We start from the raw sequence: 16,258 nt of genomic DNA on the forward strand, positions 1-16,258 counted from the left end.
TTTGGTCTATTCTAACAACATACCAGTAGAAGTGAGGTCCTTTCATCGCAACCCTAATATGATGGTTGAAGAAGGCGGTGTAAATGGAGGGGTCAAGGCAACAAGGCACATTGGCAAAAAAAATGGCGAGGCGGGGTGACTCACCCGTGAACTTGCCAGCCCTTGAGTGGTAGTTAGTCGGAGTCAATCATCTCTCCACTTTCGTAAATCACTGGAGTCATCAATCATGGATTTTCCTGCGGAAGAAGAGCTTGTGCTCGCTCGGTGGAGGGAGATTGATGCCTTTAAACGCCAGGTTGAACTTTCGGCTGGAAAGCCACGCTATGGATTCTTAGACGGCCCTCCGTTCGCTACCGGAACTCCTCATTACGGACACCTGCTTGCTTCGGTAAGATCATAGTGAACAATTTGCAAATGGGCTGCGGGTAGTTCTAATACTTTGACTAGACTATCAAGGATGTGATTCCCCGTTATTGGTCTATGAAGGGATTCCATGTGGAGCGTCGTTTTGGCTGGGATACACATGGTGTGCCCATTGAGTGAGTACAATTCAATCCAAGATCAAGACTTTCTCAAGACTGTGTACCTTGGCTATTGCTGACACGAAATTCAGATATGAGATTGACAAAAAATTGGGCATGTCTGGTCTGCAAGCGGTTCAAGAGATTGGAATCGCGAAATACAACGAGGAGTGTCGATCGATTGTTATGAGATACGCGACAGAATGGCGCGAAACCATCGAGCGATTGGGTCGCTGGATTGACTTTGATAACGATTACAAGGTATGCTCGAGTACGTCTGGCCTTCTGTGCCCTTGTGTTAACGCTTTCTCTTTGTCATTTAGACTATGAACCCATCATTCATGGAATCCGTCTGGTGGGTTTTCAAGGAGCTCTTCGATAAGGGCCTCGTTTACCGCGGATACCGTGTCATGCCTTACTCCACCGCTCTCAACACGCCGCTCAGCAACTTCGAAGCGCAGCAGAACTACAAAGATGTGCAGGACCCCGCCGTTGTTGTGACATTCCCCCTGCTAGATGACCCTGAAACATGCTTACTTGCATGGACCACCACCCCGTGGACGCTTCCATCACACACCGGTCTGTGTGCCAACCCCAACTTCGAGTACGTCAAGATCTACGATGAAGCTACAAAGAAAAACTACATCCTCCTGGAGGCCCTTCTTCGGACCATCTACAAGGACCCGAAGAAGGCTAAGTTCAAGATCGTCGACCGTATCAAGGGTTCTGACATGCTCGGATGGAAGTACACACCCCTCTTTGATTACTTCTATGAAGAATTCAAGGACTGTGGCTTCCAAGTTCTGAATGACGAATATGTCACTGCCGAGGATGGTGTTGGTATTGTTCACCAGGCCCCTGCCTTTGGTGAGGAGGATTACCAGGTAGCCATGAACCATGGCGTCATTTCTGAGACTCGTCTTCCCCCAATCCCGTTGATGCCCAAGGCTGTTTCACTGCTGAGGTCCGTGACTTTGTGGGCCAGAATGTCAAGGCTGCTGATAAGGGCATCATCAAACTCCTCAAGGGCAACGGTCGTGTTCTCGTTGATAGCCAGATTACTCACAGCTACCCCTTCTGCTGGCGCTCCGATACCCCTCTGATCTATCGTGCTGTGCCATCCTGGTTCGTGAAGGTCAAGCCTATCATCCCCGACATCCTTGAGGGCATTGATAAATCCCACTGGGTCCCATCCAATGTTAAGGAGCGGAGATTTGCCAGCTGGATCAAGAACGCTCATGACTGGAACATTTCTCGAAACCGTTTCTGGGGAACACCGTTGCCATTGTGGGTTAGTGAAGATTTCTCAGAAGTTGTGGCTATCGGTAGCATCGAACAACTTAGGGAACTGAGTGGCTATGAGGGCGAGCTCAACGATATCCATCGGGATAAGGTCGACCACATCACGATTCCTTCTTCTAAAGGAAACGGCGTTCTGAGACGTGTTCCCGAGGTCTTTGATTGCTGGTTTGAATCAGGCAGTATGCCTTTTGCAAGTGTCCACTATCCCTTCGAGGGCGCAGATGAGTTCGAGGACCGTTTCCCAGCAGACTTTATTGCCGAGGGGCTTGAGTAAGTTCCACATTTACTTCGTTATTCACGCGCTAACATGATTTTCAGTCAAACACGAGGATGGTTCTATGTACTCAGCGTGATCGGAGTCCACTTGCGTCAAAAACTGCCATACAAGAATGTAGTTGTGAATGGCATTGTCCTCGCAGAAAATGGCCTAAAGATGTCCAAAAGGTGTGTAAAAATAACCTCAATATGACTATGACCGGAACTCTTTCTAATATACTGATTTCATAGATTGAAAAATTACCCCGACCCATCGCTGATCATGAATTCATACGGGTGAGTTACGCAATTTTTTAGTCTCGAGTTGTTCATACTATTTCCTGTCCTTCGGGAGTTTTCTCATACGAATTCTCATTAACTTTCACTCGACAGATCGGACGCGCTTCGATTGTACATGATCAACAGCCCTGTCGTGCGTGCTGAACCTCTCAGATTCAAAGAAACCGGCGTCAAGGAAATCGTCAGCAAGGTGCTTCTTCCGTTGTGGAACAGCTACAAGTTCTTTGAGGGCCAGGTGACCCTCCTGAAGAAGGCTTCTGACATCGACTTTGTCTTTGACCCTGCAGCGGAGAGAACCAACACAAACGTGATGGATCGCTGGATCCTTGCGAGCTGTCAATCACTGCTTCGGTTCATTAACCAGGAGATGGCTGCTTACCGTCTGTACACCGTTGTACCACGGCTTCTAGAGTTGATTGATAACACGACCAACTGGTACATCCGCTTCAATCGCAAGAGACTCAAGGGTGAAAATGGTGTTGATGACACATTGCACGCCTTGAACACTCTCTTTGAGGTCCTCTACACTCTTGTCAGAGGCCTCGCTCCTTTCACTCCTTTCATCACCGACAATATCTACCAGCGCCTTCTTCCCCACATTCCCGAGTCGCTTCGTGCTGAAGACAGCCGTTGCGTGCACTTCCTTCCCTTCCCTGAGGTGCGCCAAGAGCTCTTTGACGAAGTTGTTGAACGCAGAGTTTCTCGGATGCAGATTATCATTGAACTCGGCCGTATCTCGCGCGAACGTCGGGCTATCGGCCTCAAGACCCCCTTGAAAACACTTGTCGTGATTCATAATGACCCGCAATATTTGGAAGATGTCAAGTCTCTCGAGCCGTACATTCTCGAAGAGCTCAACGTTTTGGAGCTTGTTCTCTCCTCTGACGAAGCCAAATACCAAGTCGAATACTCGGTGACCGCTGACTGGCCTGTGCTAGGTAAGAAGCTGAAGAAGGCGGTTCAAACGGTCAAGAAGGCCTTGCCTTCTCTCACCAGCGATGACGTGAAGGGATATCTTGCAGATAAGAAGATCTTGGTCGATGGCATTGAACTCATTGAGGGTGATCTCGTTGTGAAGCGAGGAATCAAGGAAACCGACAACTCCAAGGGCATGGAAACCAACACAGATGCTGATGTGTTGACTATCCTTGATGTGAACTTGTACCCAGAGCTGGCTCATCAGGGTCTGGGCCGTGAGATCATTAACCGTGTCCAACGCCTTCGCAAGAAGGCTGGTCTTGTTGCCACCGATGATGTGAAAATGGAATACACTGTGATTTCGGACCCGGACAACATTGGCCTTGACGAGGCTTTCAAGTCTCAGGCTCAAGTCTTTGAGAAGGTCCTGCGCCGTCCCGTTGAACAGAGTGCATTCGGTGGCGATAAGCTTCCTACTGGGGAAGAAGAGGGCACTATTTCGCAGGAAGAACAGGAGGTGCAAAATGCCACTTTCTTGTTGCGTCTTCTCAAGATTTAGAAAGCCAACCAAAAGGACATACATAGATATCAAGTCTACTATTTCAAAAATTTTTTTTTTTTTTTTGATCTTCTGAACGTATTCAGCTTTCCATCAATAGTTCACATCCAATGCCTAGCGAAATTTTCTAAAATAATTTACAAATGCTCCTGCTTGCGCCGCCACATCCAAATAGCTCCAAGTCTTTGAGTAATCCTGGTGCTTCTGACGTTATAATCACAAGGAACATTTAGCCCTTTTTGGATGCCGCCTGTTGGGGTGGTTAGCATGTTGGACTACGCAGCACTCACTCGTCACCTACCAGGTAGCAATTCTTCAGTCGCATGAATTCTTTGGCACACATATCTTTATGTACCGAGTTGTAATCCGCAACAACACACTTGCCGTATGCCGCAACCTATCGAGGCTGTTAGTTGGGGCAATGTTGAAATTGAACAGAAGGTGCACACCTCTACGGAGCATTGGGCTGAAGCTTTGGCAAGTTTCTCGACTGGACGAGTTCGTCCCGGCATTTTGTAAGAATAAAATTAGGATGCAGCCTTGAAATGCAAAGTAGCCTTAATGTTCCGATGTGAAGCCAATAGAACCTTGGAAATCCAAGCATGTTACATAAGACCACGTGACCGTGCATGTTTCTGTCGCGACAACCAAAACAACCCGCATTGTTACTTCGATTGATGGCGCATGGGTTGAGTTTATTGTTGTGTTCTTTTGGAATTGCTGATTGCAGAGTGCCTCTGTCTGCGCATGCATCTCATTCTCGGCGCTCCCCGCTTTCGCGATGATTTATTTGGTCCTGCAGCTCTATGACCCAGATGCGACAAGCGCGCCTTAAGATCGCGAATTTTCGATGCCTCCGATATCCTCTCAGCGTCGAGCCGTGACCGAAGAGATCTCATCTCTTTCAGATGATGGTAGGGTGCCATCAATCACTTAATTCAAACCAAGCCTGACCTCTATAGATGTCGGTTTTCTCTACCAGGTTATCGCTGGCGCCGAGACAAAACCAGAAGCGGACCGACTTCCATTCCGGGCGCTTTTCGAAGCATACGATGAAGTCATCAGTGAACATGGCGTCAACGCGGACCCAGGTCATGTATGCCTGCGCTTCCTGTTCAAAATGGGAAGTAAAGGTGTGCGCGGCGAGACTCTCTTCGAGAAATTCGAGAATGTGCTCCAACAGATGGGAATCGTGATCGAAATCGGCGAGGAGGGCTCTACGAACCTCAATGAGACGCATGACTATGATCAATATACAGTGGATGTTACACACAGCCAGACCGTTGACCATGACCATTCTCCAATCACGAATGGAGTGCCACCGACACCCAAACGGCGCGCATCGTTCAACACTACGTACGACATCGGCGAAGATGCTACACATAGAAGTTTAATAAATCGCCCTAGCTCTCGATCGTCAATGTCGCGACTTGAAACTGGTAAACCTGAATTTGCCAAACCAAAGCTCTCACCTACCTCCAGACATGATTCCGGGCCTACGAAATCGCCAGATCGAACACAATTGATCAACCAGTTTTTGGACGTCGGTCGGCGCTTGCTGAGCAGACTTGACGGGACAGAAAAGAAGTACGAAGTCACGGAAGAAACTCCCTTGACTAATGGAGTGGTCGCAAGATCGGCCGTTGCTCGTGATCGTTCGAAGAGAATGGCCGAAGCCTCACGTCCCCGTCGTTCACCCTCGTTCGGTTCTTCAAACAGCTCCGAGTCCGAAGAGGTGCAATCAATCATGTCACACAGCCCAGAACATGATTCTTTTGACAAAGAAGAGGTGCCACCGGAGTTCATCTATCGCCCACAACTTTCGGATTTACTTCGGGATGCATCAACATTCAATATGTATCGACAGCGATCGATTTGTCGTCGAATTTTGACACAATGGCTGAAAAAAGCCTTCCAAGCGCGACAGACACGCCAGACTAGGGAAACAATCGCTGTCAATTATGACCGCGGCCTTCTCATCCGACAAGCCTTTGATCCATGGCGAGGAGTAATCCAAGAAAAACGCCACTCGGCTCGAACAGATCGATTCTTCAAGCACCTTGAAACGCGTGCCAGCCGCGCACGGGATTTATATTTAATGACAAAGGCGTTCAGTCATTGGGCCCAACTTACGTCGGAAGAAGTAGCTCGGACCTCTGCTGCCCGGAGACATGTTCTTGGTGTCAAATATTTCAATGCCTGGCGCGAGATCACTGCTGTCAATGAGTTGAAGGCTCAGCGTTTTGCACTACGGAGGCCTTTCAATGCATGGCGCAAGAAGATCCAAGATTTGAAGGCAGCAGAGACCCAAGCAATTATTGTACGGAATACGAAGATTCAGAAAGCATCGTTTTGGGACTGGTGGTGGTGCTTCTGCGACCGGCGTGTTCTTGAAGTTTCTGATTATCGACTCAAAAGGCGATCACTTCTCTCCTGGCTTCGGAACTTGCGAACTAATCGAGAGCGCGACCATGAGATAGACCTACATAACAAACGGTCATCTCTGAAATCCATACTTCAGATATGGTCTCAGCACTCGAAAACAATTGCACGTGCAGACCAGGAAGTTCAGGCTTCTCGGCGCCAACATGACCTCAGAGAAACCTTTGATGAATGGAGAATTCAGTCTCGGCTGGCCCCGGCTGCTTCTCGGGTTTCTGAGATAGTCGATACCAGGATTCTACGAAATGCCCTTTCCCAATGGATTGGGAAGGCCCAAATGATCAGACAGGCAGAAGAGGTAGATCGTCATCGAATCCAACACAACGCGTGGATCTCCTGGAATGATACGCTTCGCTGCTTGGCTCTCCGGGCTCGAATTGACGAGCGGATGAAAATGGAGGCGATGTACAAATGGGTCCTGATGGAAAGATTTGAGCTGATGCGAAGAATACGAGAGCAACGCATCAAGCGGGAAGTATTTTCTCGATTTGTGACAAATACTCGGGATACTTACGCCCGTTTACTATTTCATGCTGAGGCCCATGAAGATCATCAGACTGAAAATCTGGTTCGATCCAAGTTTGCCATTTGGCGTGATCAATTGCAACTTCAGCGCGAGCGGGAATATCTAGCAGCCGAGTTCTATGCTCCACGACTCGCAGCTGAGTCTCTTACGATCTGGCGATCCAAACATAATCAAGTCGTCAAGATGGAAGGTTGGGCTCAAGATGCTCGATTCTATTTCTTGATGAAGAAGTTCATGAAGCAATGGCACCAAGCAAAAGTGGACTCTGGCAAACGACGGCGACAAGAGTCATATGCCAAAATCCGGCGTAAAATTAAGGTCAACCTCGCATCTAAGGCGCTGGCTACCTGGTTATCAAAAACTCGAGTCATAACGGAGATGGAGCAACACGCTGGTGATATTGATCGTGAAAAATTACTTGCCGACACGTCTGTGATATTCGTCCAATGGCATGACAAAACAACCAAGAGGATTCAGGACTGCCAGGATGCCGACGATTCTTATTTCCGACAGGTCGCGTTTGACCAGCTGATGCAAATGTCTGAAACCTTCATCATTCGACGTGAGATGGAAGACCAAGCGGACAATGTATACCGATTGCATGTTTTACGACTGGCCGCAGCTTCTCTTCGTAAGCTCAGCCTTCGTATCTTCCAGATAGGCAGTACCGTCGAGACCGCTGAAGCCATGCGGGAAAGAAATCTGAGGAAGCACTCAAGAAACATGTTCCACGATTGGGTGGATAACGCCCGATTGAAGCTAGAAGCTCGAGATTCTGCCGGTCCATCTTTCACTCCTGCGCGAATCTCAACATTTGGAAATGGTGATGGCGCCGGGTCAGCGATGTTCGACCCCTGGTATCAGGAGCAGGCGGAAACACCTTTCAAAATAAGCGACTTCACAGCAACATCTCAGGCAACATCGCAGGCAACATCCCATGATCCGATCTCTGCAAGTCCCCTGGCAACTCCCAATTTCACGACCTCTCCCTCCAAACGAGCCGCCCGGGCGCGAGCCCTCGCCCAAATGTCCACCACCCCCGCCACACCCCTACGCACACCCTTCGCAAGTCGACTACTTCGAGCTGGGACTACGACTGCTTTATCCACCTCTTCCAAACGGCCACGGACTGGGCGACGAAGTTCAGTGGGAAATAGCGTCCGTTTTGTGGATGAAGAGCCTCCCGAGTCTCCAACAGATGGTCGCAGATCAGCGAATCGACGAACTTGAAGCTCATGTTCGGTATATGACCACTTTGCAGCTATTCTAGCCTCATGTACATCAGCGATGGTTATACTTCTCTCTTCCCTCTCTCATCCCCTGTCGATAGGTGCGATCGTGTTTCATTCAATGCATCATCCGGCGCAGCATATAGCGAGTTCAAGGGTTTCTGGGTATTTGGTATATTGTTCTGTAATTTCGCCATGATTGAATGTGATACTCAAATTATGAAATGGACCTCTCTGAAAAAATACTCCACAAACTTGTTGAATAAGATGAGATATGTTTTGTCTACCAGAACACCTCGTCGATCGCCGACGTCAGATATAGGTAAATGCTTATCGGGGAGCTCTATAGCTATCCCCCAAATCACTTAGAGCGCGTTTAATATAAATTGCCCATATTAAGGAATGAAAATTATTGAATTCACATCATGTTTATATTCACACCGAGCTTCTTTGTGTTGTTGAAATCGAAGGTCATCAGTCACACCGAATGGAGGAGCGGAAGCGACATCATCAGGTCTCTGCCGCCTTGTCCCCTGCGTGTATCCAGACAACACTCAAACACCCGTCTACCTTTCGCTTTCCTTGAGACTCCATTTACTTCCAGGCAGAATAATCTTTGACCTGGCAATGTTATAACGTGTTTTCAAGCGTAAAAAGTGTCCACCCACCGAACCAACCGCCTCTATGCGAGCGGTACTGCCGGGGAGACCCCCAGCGAAGCTCCAGTCGTTTAGCACGGCGTTGTGGGATGGTCTTCGTGTTGTTGTTAGTACTCTCAACCCTTCCCGGATTTTCATTCCAGCTCCGCGTCTCGTTGAAAGCCCCCTGTTGCTGACCCTTGGCCCCGCGCGTTCTCCAATAGGCATACATCTCCGGCCACGCGCTGGTTATCCTCGGCGGTCCGCAAACGCTCCTCCAAACAATATATGTCGACGATACAGATACCCTCGAGGCCATAGCGTTTGACGAAGCATCTGGCAAGATTGCTGTTTGTGGGGGTCCTGATGTATTTGTGTACCAGCCATATGGGATCCAGGGCGAAACCCTCAAGGTGCGCATACAACCCCACTACTCGGAGCTTGGTCGACCAGCAATACAGTCTCGTAATGGCAGTCACAATTGATGTTGACGCACGGCTTGATTTAGTGGTCGCTGCTTTACACATTCCGCGCTCCCGACGACGACGAATCGATCTATACACTATCGTGGGGTTCCTCGAACGAGCTCCTGGTGGGCAACTCCCGTCTTGCCCTTTGGTTTATGAATGATGAACCGCGCCTTGTCTGGAAAAGAAAGCTTGCGACACCAGTGAAATTCGCGCAATTTTCTCCGGATTCGTCCTTGATTGTTACAGTGGGACAATATGACCGCTTGGTCAAAGTATGGAGACGACTTGCCTTCGGCGCAGACGAGGTCCGGTTCGAAAACTCGTATTTGCCTCATCCGAATGTTGTCACGGGGATACACTGGCGGCTACCTCGGCACCCCGAGCAATCTATGGATAATGTCCTGTATACATTTTGCGCTGATAACAAGATTCGAGTGTGGGCAGTGACGGACGTTCATGCGCTCTCTGCCTTGCAGTTTTGGGCAGAGATTGACATGGGTGAATCGGTTCAACCCAGGCATGCGTCGGATGAAGACCAAGGACCGCAACGGCGGTATGGGTTTATTTTGGATGGCCGTGACTTCTGTGCTGCGACCGAGCGTGCTGTTCAGAGGACCACAGGAAACAAGGAGAACCATGCGCTAGAACATGTCATCGAGGTTGCGAGCAAGGCTCCAGAGATCTGTGTTGTGATTGATGGCCAGGGCCACATGTCTGCTTGGGCCTTGGAAGATATCGGTTCTAAGGCAAAGACTAACCTGAGCGTCTTCAATGTCCTCCATGTTGAAGGCTTGGACTTGGGATTTTCATATGATCAGTCACCGCAAGAAGATTATGCTCAAATTCGTGCATTCCAAAATACAACATCGGACGACAAGCTCAGTGTTTTAGTTCATCATTTCGACGGTCGGATCGAGTGGTATGATTCTCAAGTGGATGTTTTGTTTGACCCTGCACCACGCACGAAAAGAATCACCCAAACGGCTTCTTGGTCTGGCCATACTGCCCCTGTGAAAAAGATTGTCCGGAATGCGATTGGAGATACACTGGTGTCACGTACGAATGAAAATAAAGCCACTGTATGGACACAGCAGCGTCGGGATGGAAGATCGATCTTAGCACACAAGAGTATCCTCCTCTCAGATGAGCATATTCATCGGACATGTGTGCTGGAGAACAGTAATCTTCTCGTCAATCTCCATCACAATGGTGTTTCCCTATGGGATTTCAGCTCAAATCATGCCAAGAAACTGGCCGCTTTGGAATTCACTCTGCCCGGCAAGCCACTATGTGTGCTGCCAATCCCCAGCACCCAAGCGACTCTAGGTGTTTTCTATGTAGCAACGATATGGGCAGACATGCACGGAATTGCGTGGGAGATACGGGGCCCGAGTCAGAAAGGTCATAAAGGGACCTTTGTAAATGACCATGACTATCAATTACGAGAATTTTGCACGTTTGACATGGGTTTGAAGGAGGATATTGCATATATCCACCCCGTGGATCCAGCAGGTCCTAAATCAGAAGCATCGGGATTCTTCGATTCTTTTTCTGCCGACATTGCTCTCTCTTACACTCACAGCGGAGTTGTGCGGACATGGACAGCCACGGTTGATCCAACGAATATGAAGGTCGATTGGCTACTTCAATCAACTGTCGATACGGGCATAATCAACCCATCTATGGCTAGTGGGAGCTCTATTCGCAAGGCAGCTCTGGTTGACGAGCGCCGGGCTCACCTCACAATCTGGGACACCAACAATGCTCAGCTGGAGTTCGAAGAACATTTTGCTTCACATGACATTATTCGGGATTTGGATTGGACATCGACTCCAGACAAGCAGTCCATCTTGGCCGTGGGATTCCCACACAAGGTTGTTCTCCTGTCTCAGCTCCGCTATGATTATCTAGACTCCCGACCCTCATGGACACAAGTTCGGGAGATCTGGATCCGAGATCTCACACCTCACCCTATAGGAGACTCTTGCTGGCTGAATAACGGCCATTTGGTCATTGGAGCTGGCAATCAACTGTTCGTTTATGACAAGGAAATTGATGTTGGAGACCGCCTAGTGTCTGAGCTTCGGATGCCGTCTCGAGGATTGGCGTCTGTCGATCTCTTCGACGTTGTCAGCCGGCTGAATGGCCCATTGCCTGTATTTCATCCACAGTACTTGGCACAGTGTATTCTGGCTGGGACGACTAGATTGGTCCATTTGATTCTCTTGAACCTACATCGCAAGCTGAAATTCTACACCGAGGGCGATGAACTGGATGGATTCTTGGAGATGCCCGTAGAATACCTCTACGAACAAAATGTAAGTGCGCATCGTATAATTTCTCTTCCCAATACTAACACAAGCCAGGATTCCCAACAAGGGTTCTCGAAAGAAATGCGCTCTTCCTACGTTGATTCCACCGACGAGGAATTTTCATCTGTCGTAGATGAAAATGCTGCAGCCGCGCTCAATGAGAGTCTAGCGCGGATCGCCTTGCCGCAATTGTCTAGTCATGAGCAATTCCGCTTGGCAGATACCATTGAATGCGTGGCTATGGTTGAGAAACACCGGCGCTCAATGGACGATAATGCAGCACGCTATCTCTTATTCTTCCGACAGCATATGCTACGCCGGACCCAAGGAGTCGCCAACAAAGATACTGTCTCTTGGCGAGAGATTGTTTGGGCTTACCATAGCAGTAGCCAAGATATCCTCACAGATCTTGTCTCTCGGCAATTCAATGCGAAATTGACTTGGAAGGCCGCCCGTGAAAGCGGTATCTTCATGTGGCTGTCAGACTCCGTAGCTGTGGTGCGTCTCCCATCTCATTTACTTGGCCACAAACTAACCGGTTGATTAGAAAGCGCAACTCGAAATCATCGCTCGATGTGAATACACCAAAACGGAAGAGAAAAACCCCATCGACTGCACACTGTATTATCTCGCTCTAGGAAAGAAGAACGTCCTTCAGGGTCTCTGGCGTATTGCACATTGGAACCGCGAACAAGCAGCAACCCAACGTTTGTTGGCGAACGATTTCAAGGAACCGCGATGGAGGACATCTGCGCTCAAGAATGCGTATGCCTTGCTTGGAAAACGACGATTTGGTAATTCGAAATTCATATTGTCTACGAATAAGCACTGCCAGCTAACATTCAACAGAGTATGCTGCATCGTTCTTCCTTCTCGCTGATCATCTGCGTGACGCTGCAAACGTCATCATGAACCAGATTGGTGATATCCAACTCGCGATCGCCATCACTCGAGCCTCAGAAGGGGACAACGGACCAGTTCTTCGGGAGATTCTAGAAGAAAGAGTATTGCCCGAGGCCGCTTCCGAGGGCAACCGCTGGATGGCCTCTTGGGCTTTCTGGATGCTTGGACGACGGGATATGGCAGTGCGGGCACTGATTGTGAGTACCTTTCTTCTCTCGTTAGCAGACCCCAACTAACTAGATTTAGTCGCCGGTCGAGACCCTACTATCACCAGCAACCCCAGTCACTCCGGGAAGCCCGGGACGAGTAAGCCTTCAATCCAAGTCATATCTCTCCAATGACCCTGCCTTGGTAGTATTATACCACCAACTCCGCGCAAAGACACTTCAAACCCTCAAAGGCGCCTCCAAAGTACGACCTAGAGAAGAATGGGAATTCGTTATTCGCAATGCCCGACTCTACGACCGTATGGGCTGCGATTTCCTCGCTCTCGATCTGGTACGCCATTGGGAGTTCCTCGGCGGACTGCCTACCCAGGACGCATTGACGCCTCATACCTCACTCGAGATGGATGAGAACGGAGTCGATTACCGGAAACTGCTTCGTCGGCGGAGCAGCCTTGTAGTTGCTGATATTCCGGTGCACCGAGCAGATGTCGTCGCTGAATCTACGCCTGGGGAAAAGCCGAAGAAAGAAGAACAGAAGCCGAACCCTAAGCCACCTACGATGTTTCATGAGCCGGATGCCAATTCGTTGCTGGACAGCTTTGGGTTCTAGGTTAGAGACTCATTTGTGTTGACGCTGTACTATTTCCTGGATAAAGATACATCCAGCTACTGTCAAGTTAGAACCTAGCACACATACACCGTAACTTCTCTAATGTCCAAACAGGTTATAGCAATCCTGCGAGGGAACTCATGTATATCACTTCAACAATTCACATGACTATGTCAACGGTAGGATGCGGTCCCCTAAGGATTATTAGGGCCTAGTATACTCCCAAAGTCCGTACATGCCGCAGTGACGGGTGTTCCGATTGTCCCTTTGATCTTCTGGCTTGGCGGCAAATTTATGTAATCCCTCAGGAGTACCTAACTAGGGTAGCAGTCTGATTCCTTACTGGAATTACAAGACATCCCAGGTGTCTAGGAGCTGAATTGTACAACATTCATTGTACACCAGCGTTATCCACCATCTTTATTCTGATATTGCCTTTGAAAAGCCAAGGGGGAGCTTAATCAAAGACCAACTCGGGTAAGTGGATGCTGTCCACACAGCATGGGCCTTGATCCTTGCAGAAGGTTGCAGATGATGGGGGATAGGGAGGCATGATGTCAGTCAATATCTGAAAATCAGTCTCACAAAACAGATCGTATTTGATTATACTTCGATCCCTATACGGAGTCTAACGAACGTCTGTGTGGTGCTTATCGTACCCCGACAATGATTAACGATGTCTAGTGGCAGGAGAATGCTACACAGAAGCGGTCAAAATGCGTGGAGACGAATCTAGGAAGCTGCAGTGGAAAAATCTGCAGAAGATTTTGGCTGACAATTGTGCTGAACCCCATTGAGCTCACTGGTTGCACTACAGCCCGTAGCGCGCTTTAGCTACTCAAGTGGCCCCAGATGGCTGCAGATGGGCTCCAGATAGCCTGACGGGTTGCCTATCCAGGTGCGATCGGCAGCACTAATCTGCGCTATTACATCGCGATCGCGCCGATCCTTCAGCTCGCCAAACTTCTGGTGAACGATGGAGACTTAGGCCGAGCGCGAGATCCCTCTTGCGCCAATGACCCAGGTCGCCTTGATCTGCCGATCGGAAAACTATGCAGACTTTCATGCAGACTAAAGTTGAGAGCTGATGCTATAAGGCTCCCCCGCCCACTGGGAGTTGAGAATTCTTCTCCTTCTGAGTTTGGATACTTCTTTTTGTATACTAGTGATACCCCCCCATCCTTTTTTTCCCAGCGACAATGCCTACCAAAATCCCAGGACCACCCGGAATTCCCCTCTTGGGTAATGTCTTTGACGTAAATCCCAATGAGACATGGAACTCGCTCAACAAGTTGGCCAAGCAATTTGGTATGCTAGCAACCCGTCTACGAAGCTCGGAAACACCCAGCCCTAACGAGTAATTACGAATTTTTTAGGCTCCATCTTCAAGATTAATGCTCTCGGGCATGAGATTGTATTCATCGGCAGTGTCGCTCTGTTGGAAGAAATTTGCGACCAGACCCGATTCCGCAAGTGTGTTACAGGACCAGTAGTCGAAATCCGATATGCCGTGCACGACAGTCTGTTCACAGCATACGACAACGAGAAGAGCTGGGGTATCGCCCACCGGATCATGATGCCTCATCTTACGCAATCTGCGACCGACAACCTTTTTGGCGACATGGCAGAGGTCATCCCGGACCTGACCAAAAAGTGGAGCGCAGGAAATAAGACTCGCACTCTGCTCACCAAAGACCTGGACCGTCTCCTGCTTGCATCCTGCATGCAATCATTCTTCAACCAGCGTGTCCACGTGCTTGAAGGCGTTGAACCGCCCATGATCAACGCCATGGACGGCGCCACCATGGAGGCGATGAAGCGACCCACCCGCCCTAAGTTCCTAAACTGGCTGTATCAGCGCAAATTCGAAAAAGACACGAAGACGATGCGTGGGTTCGCTGCGCAGGTGATCAAGACCCGAAAAGAGCAGCCAGAGACCGCCCGCAAAGACATCCTAGATGCGATGCTAAACGGCGCCGACCCGGAGAGCGGCGAGAAGCTCACCGAGTCACAGGTTATCGATGAGATCATCTCCATCTTCATCGGTGCCGCCACAGCACCCAATCTCGTCTCTTACGCCCTATACTACCTGATGGAGAACCCGAACGAGCTAACCAAGGCGCAAGAGGAGATCGACCGTGTGGTTGGCGACGGCAATATCGACCTAGAGCACCTGCAGAGCCTCAATTATGTCGAGGCCATCCTGCGCGAGTCGCTCCGTCTTTCTGCTACCGCACCAGGCTTCAACATCGAGCCCATTCCCTCCAACGATAAGAGCCCTGTCCTTCTCGCCGGTGGCGAGTACCAAATCGCTCATAACCAGCCCATGATCGCGGTCTTGAGTCAGGTCAACCGCGATCCGGCTGTCTTCGAGGACCCCGAGGCCTTCAAGCCCGAGCGTGTCTTGGGTGAGAAGTGGGATCAGCTCCCTGCTGCCGCGAAGAAGGGCTTCGGTAACGGCAAGCGTGAGTGCATTGGCAAGCTCTGGGCTTGGCGATGGTCGTTCTTCACTCTCGCCAGCATTATTAAGGAGACCACATTTGAGCTGGCGGATCCCAAGTACAAACTTGAGTCGAACGGCGCTTTCAGTATCAAGCCGCTTGAGTTCTACGGTCTTGTAAGCGCACGGAAGTAATTTTGGAATTGATCTTTTGTTTGGGATTCAGCGGATATGAAGTCAGTAATGAATTTGTCGATATACTCCAATTTTATCATGAACAGATCTCAGAATGGGACGATCTTAACTCTTTTCTTTCTTAATTTTTTTCTTTCTATCTTTCTGAATGGCACTGTTCCTGAAGATGCTATAGTGTGTGGTGGCTGAACTGTGGGTGATTGCGTACACAACGCTCACGTCACCCACGTTAACGCCACGCGGACATCTGAGACTACCCATTAATGAGTAAGACCTAGATCTCTAGGTATAATAAAATATAACTAAAATTCTCTAATGGCAAAAGTATTTGAATGAATGTGTTGTATTGTATAGGGAAATAAAATATCCAAAAAAAGGACCAGCCTATAAGTCTCTATATTGACATAGAAGTAGAAACAGTTCCAGCTGGGTATAGATCATCCTCCGAAACAGAATGACTCTAGAGTCCTA

General features: G+C 49.2%; 5 protein-coding genes across 5 annotated transcripts; 4 read left to right on the plus strand and 1 right to left on the minus strand.

Moving 5' to 3' along the window:
- Nucleotides 1-226: 226 nt before the first annotated feature.
- Nucleotides 227-3,855, plus strand: N7500_004568 (isoleucine--tRNA ligase ILS1; the record flags this gene model as incomplete). Its single annotated transcript, XM_056675713.1, is given in 8 exon segments — nucleotides 227-388; nucleotides 448-539; nucleotides 614-782; nucleotides 845-1,489; nucleotides 1,507-2,093; nucleotides 2,142-2,267; nucleotides 2,331-2,375; nucleotides 2,472-3,855. The coding sequence occupies 8 exon segments, from the start codon at nucleotides 227-229 to the stop codon at nucleotides 3,853-3,855; spliced, it is 3,210 nt and encodes a 1,069-aa protein (XP_056530713.1).
- A 137-nt stretch (nucleotides 3,856-3,992) lies between these two features.
- Nucleotides 3,993-4,367, minus strand: N7500_004569 (uncharacterized protein; the record flags this gene model as incomplete). Its single annotated transcript, XM_056675714.1, has 3 exons — nucleotides 3,993-4,105; nucleotides 4,153-4,252; nucleotides 4,305-4,367. 3 exons carry the CDS (start codon nucleotides 4,365-4,367, stop codon nucleotides 3,993-3,995), a joined length of 276 nt encoding a protein of 91 aa, XP_056530714.1.
- A 338-nt stretch (nucleotides 4,368-4,705) lies between these two features.
- Nucleotides 4,706-8,053, plus strand: N7500_004570 (Sfi1 family protein; the record flags this gene model as incomplete). The annotated part of the gene is made up of 2 exons (XM_056675715.1): nucleotides 4,706-4,769; nucleotides 4,818-8,053. 2 exons carry the CDS (start codon nucleotides 4,706-4,708, stop codon nucleotides 8,051-8,053), a joined length of 3,300 nt encoding a protein of 1,099 aa, XP_056530715.1.
- Nucleotides 8,054-8,736: 683 nt separating this feature from the next.
- N7500_004571 (uncharacterized protein) lies at nucleotides 8,737-13,152 on the plus strand (the record flags this gene model as incomplete). The annotated part of the gene is made up of 6 exons (XM_056675716.1): nucleotides 8,737-8,817; nucleotides 8,915-9,103; nucleotides 9,199-11,970; nucleotides 12,020-12,266; nucleotides 12,322-12,572; nucleotides 12,622-13,152. 6 exons carry the CDS (start codon nucleotides 8,737-8,739, stop codon nucleotides 13,150-13,152), a joined length of 4,071 nt encoding a protein of 1,356 aa, XP_056530716.1.
- Nucleotides 13,153-14,351: 1,199 nt separating this feature from the next.
- On the plus strand, nucleotides 14,352-15,787 carry N7500_004572 (uncharacterized protein; the record flags this gene model as incomplete). The annotated part of the gene is made up of 2 exons (XM_056675717.1): nucleotides 14,352-14,460; nucleotides 14,529-15,787. 2 exons carry the CDS (start codon nucleotides 14,352-14,354, stop codon nucleotides 15,785-15,787), a joined length of 1,368 nt encoding a protein of 455 aa, XP_056530717.1.
- Nucleotides 15,788-16,258: the final 471 nt, after the last annotated feature.

The sequence above is a fragment of the Penicillium coprophilum genome (genome assembly GCF_028826855.1).
Source record: "Penicillium coprophilum strain IBT 35676 chromosome Unknown utg000004l_segment0_segment0, whole genome shotgun sequence".
In the NCBI taxonomy this organism is placed as follows: Eukaryota; Fungi; Ascomycota; class Eurotiomycetes; order Eurotiales; family Aspergillaceae; genus Penicillium; species Penicillium coprophilum.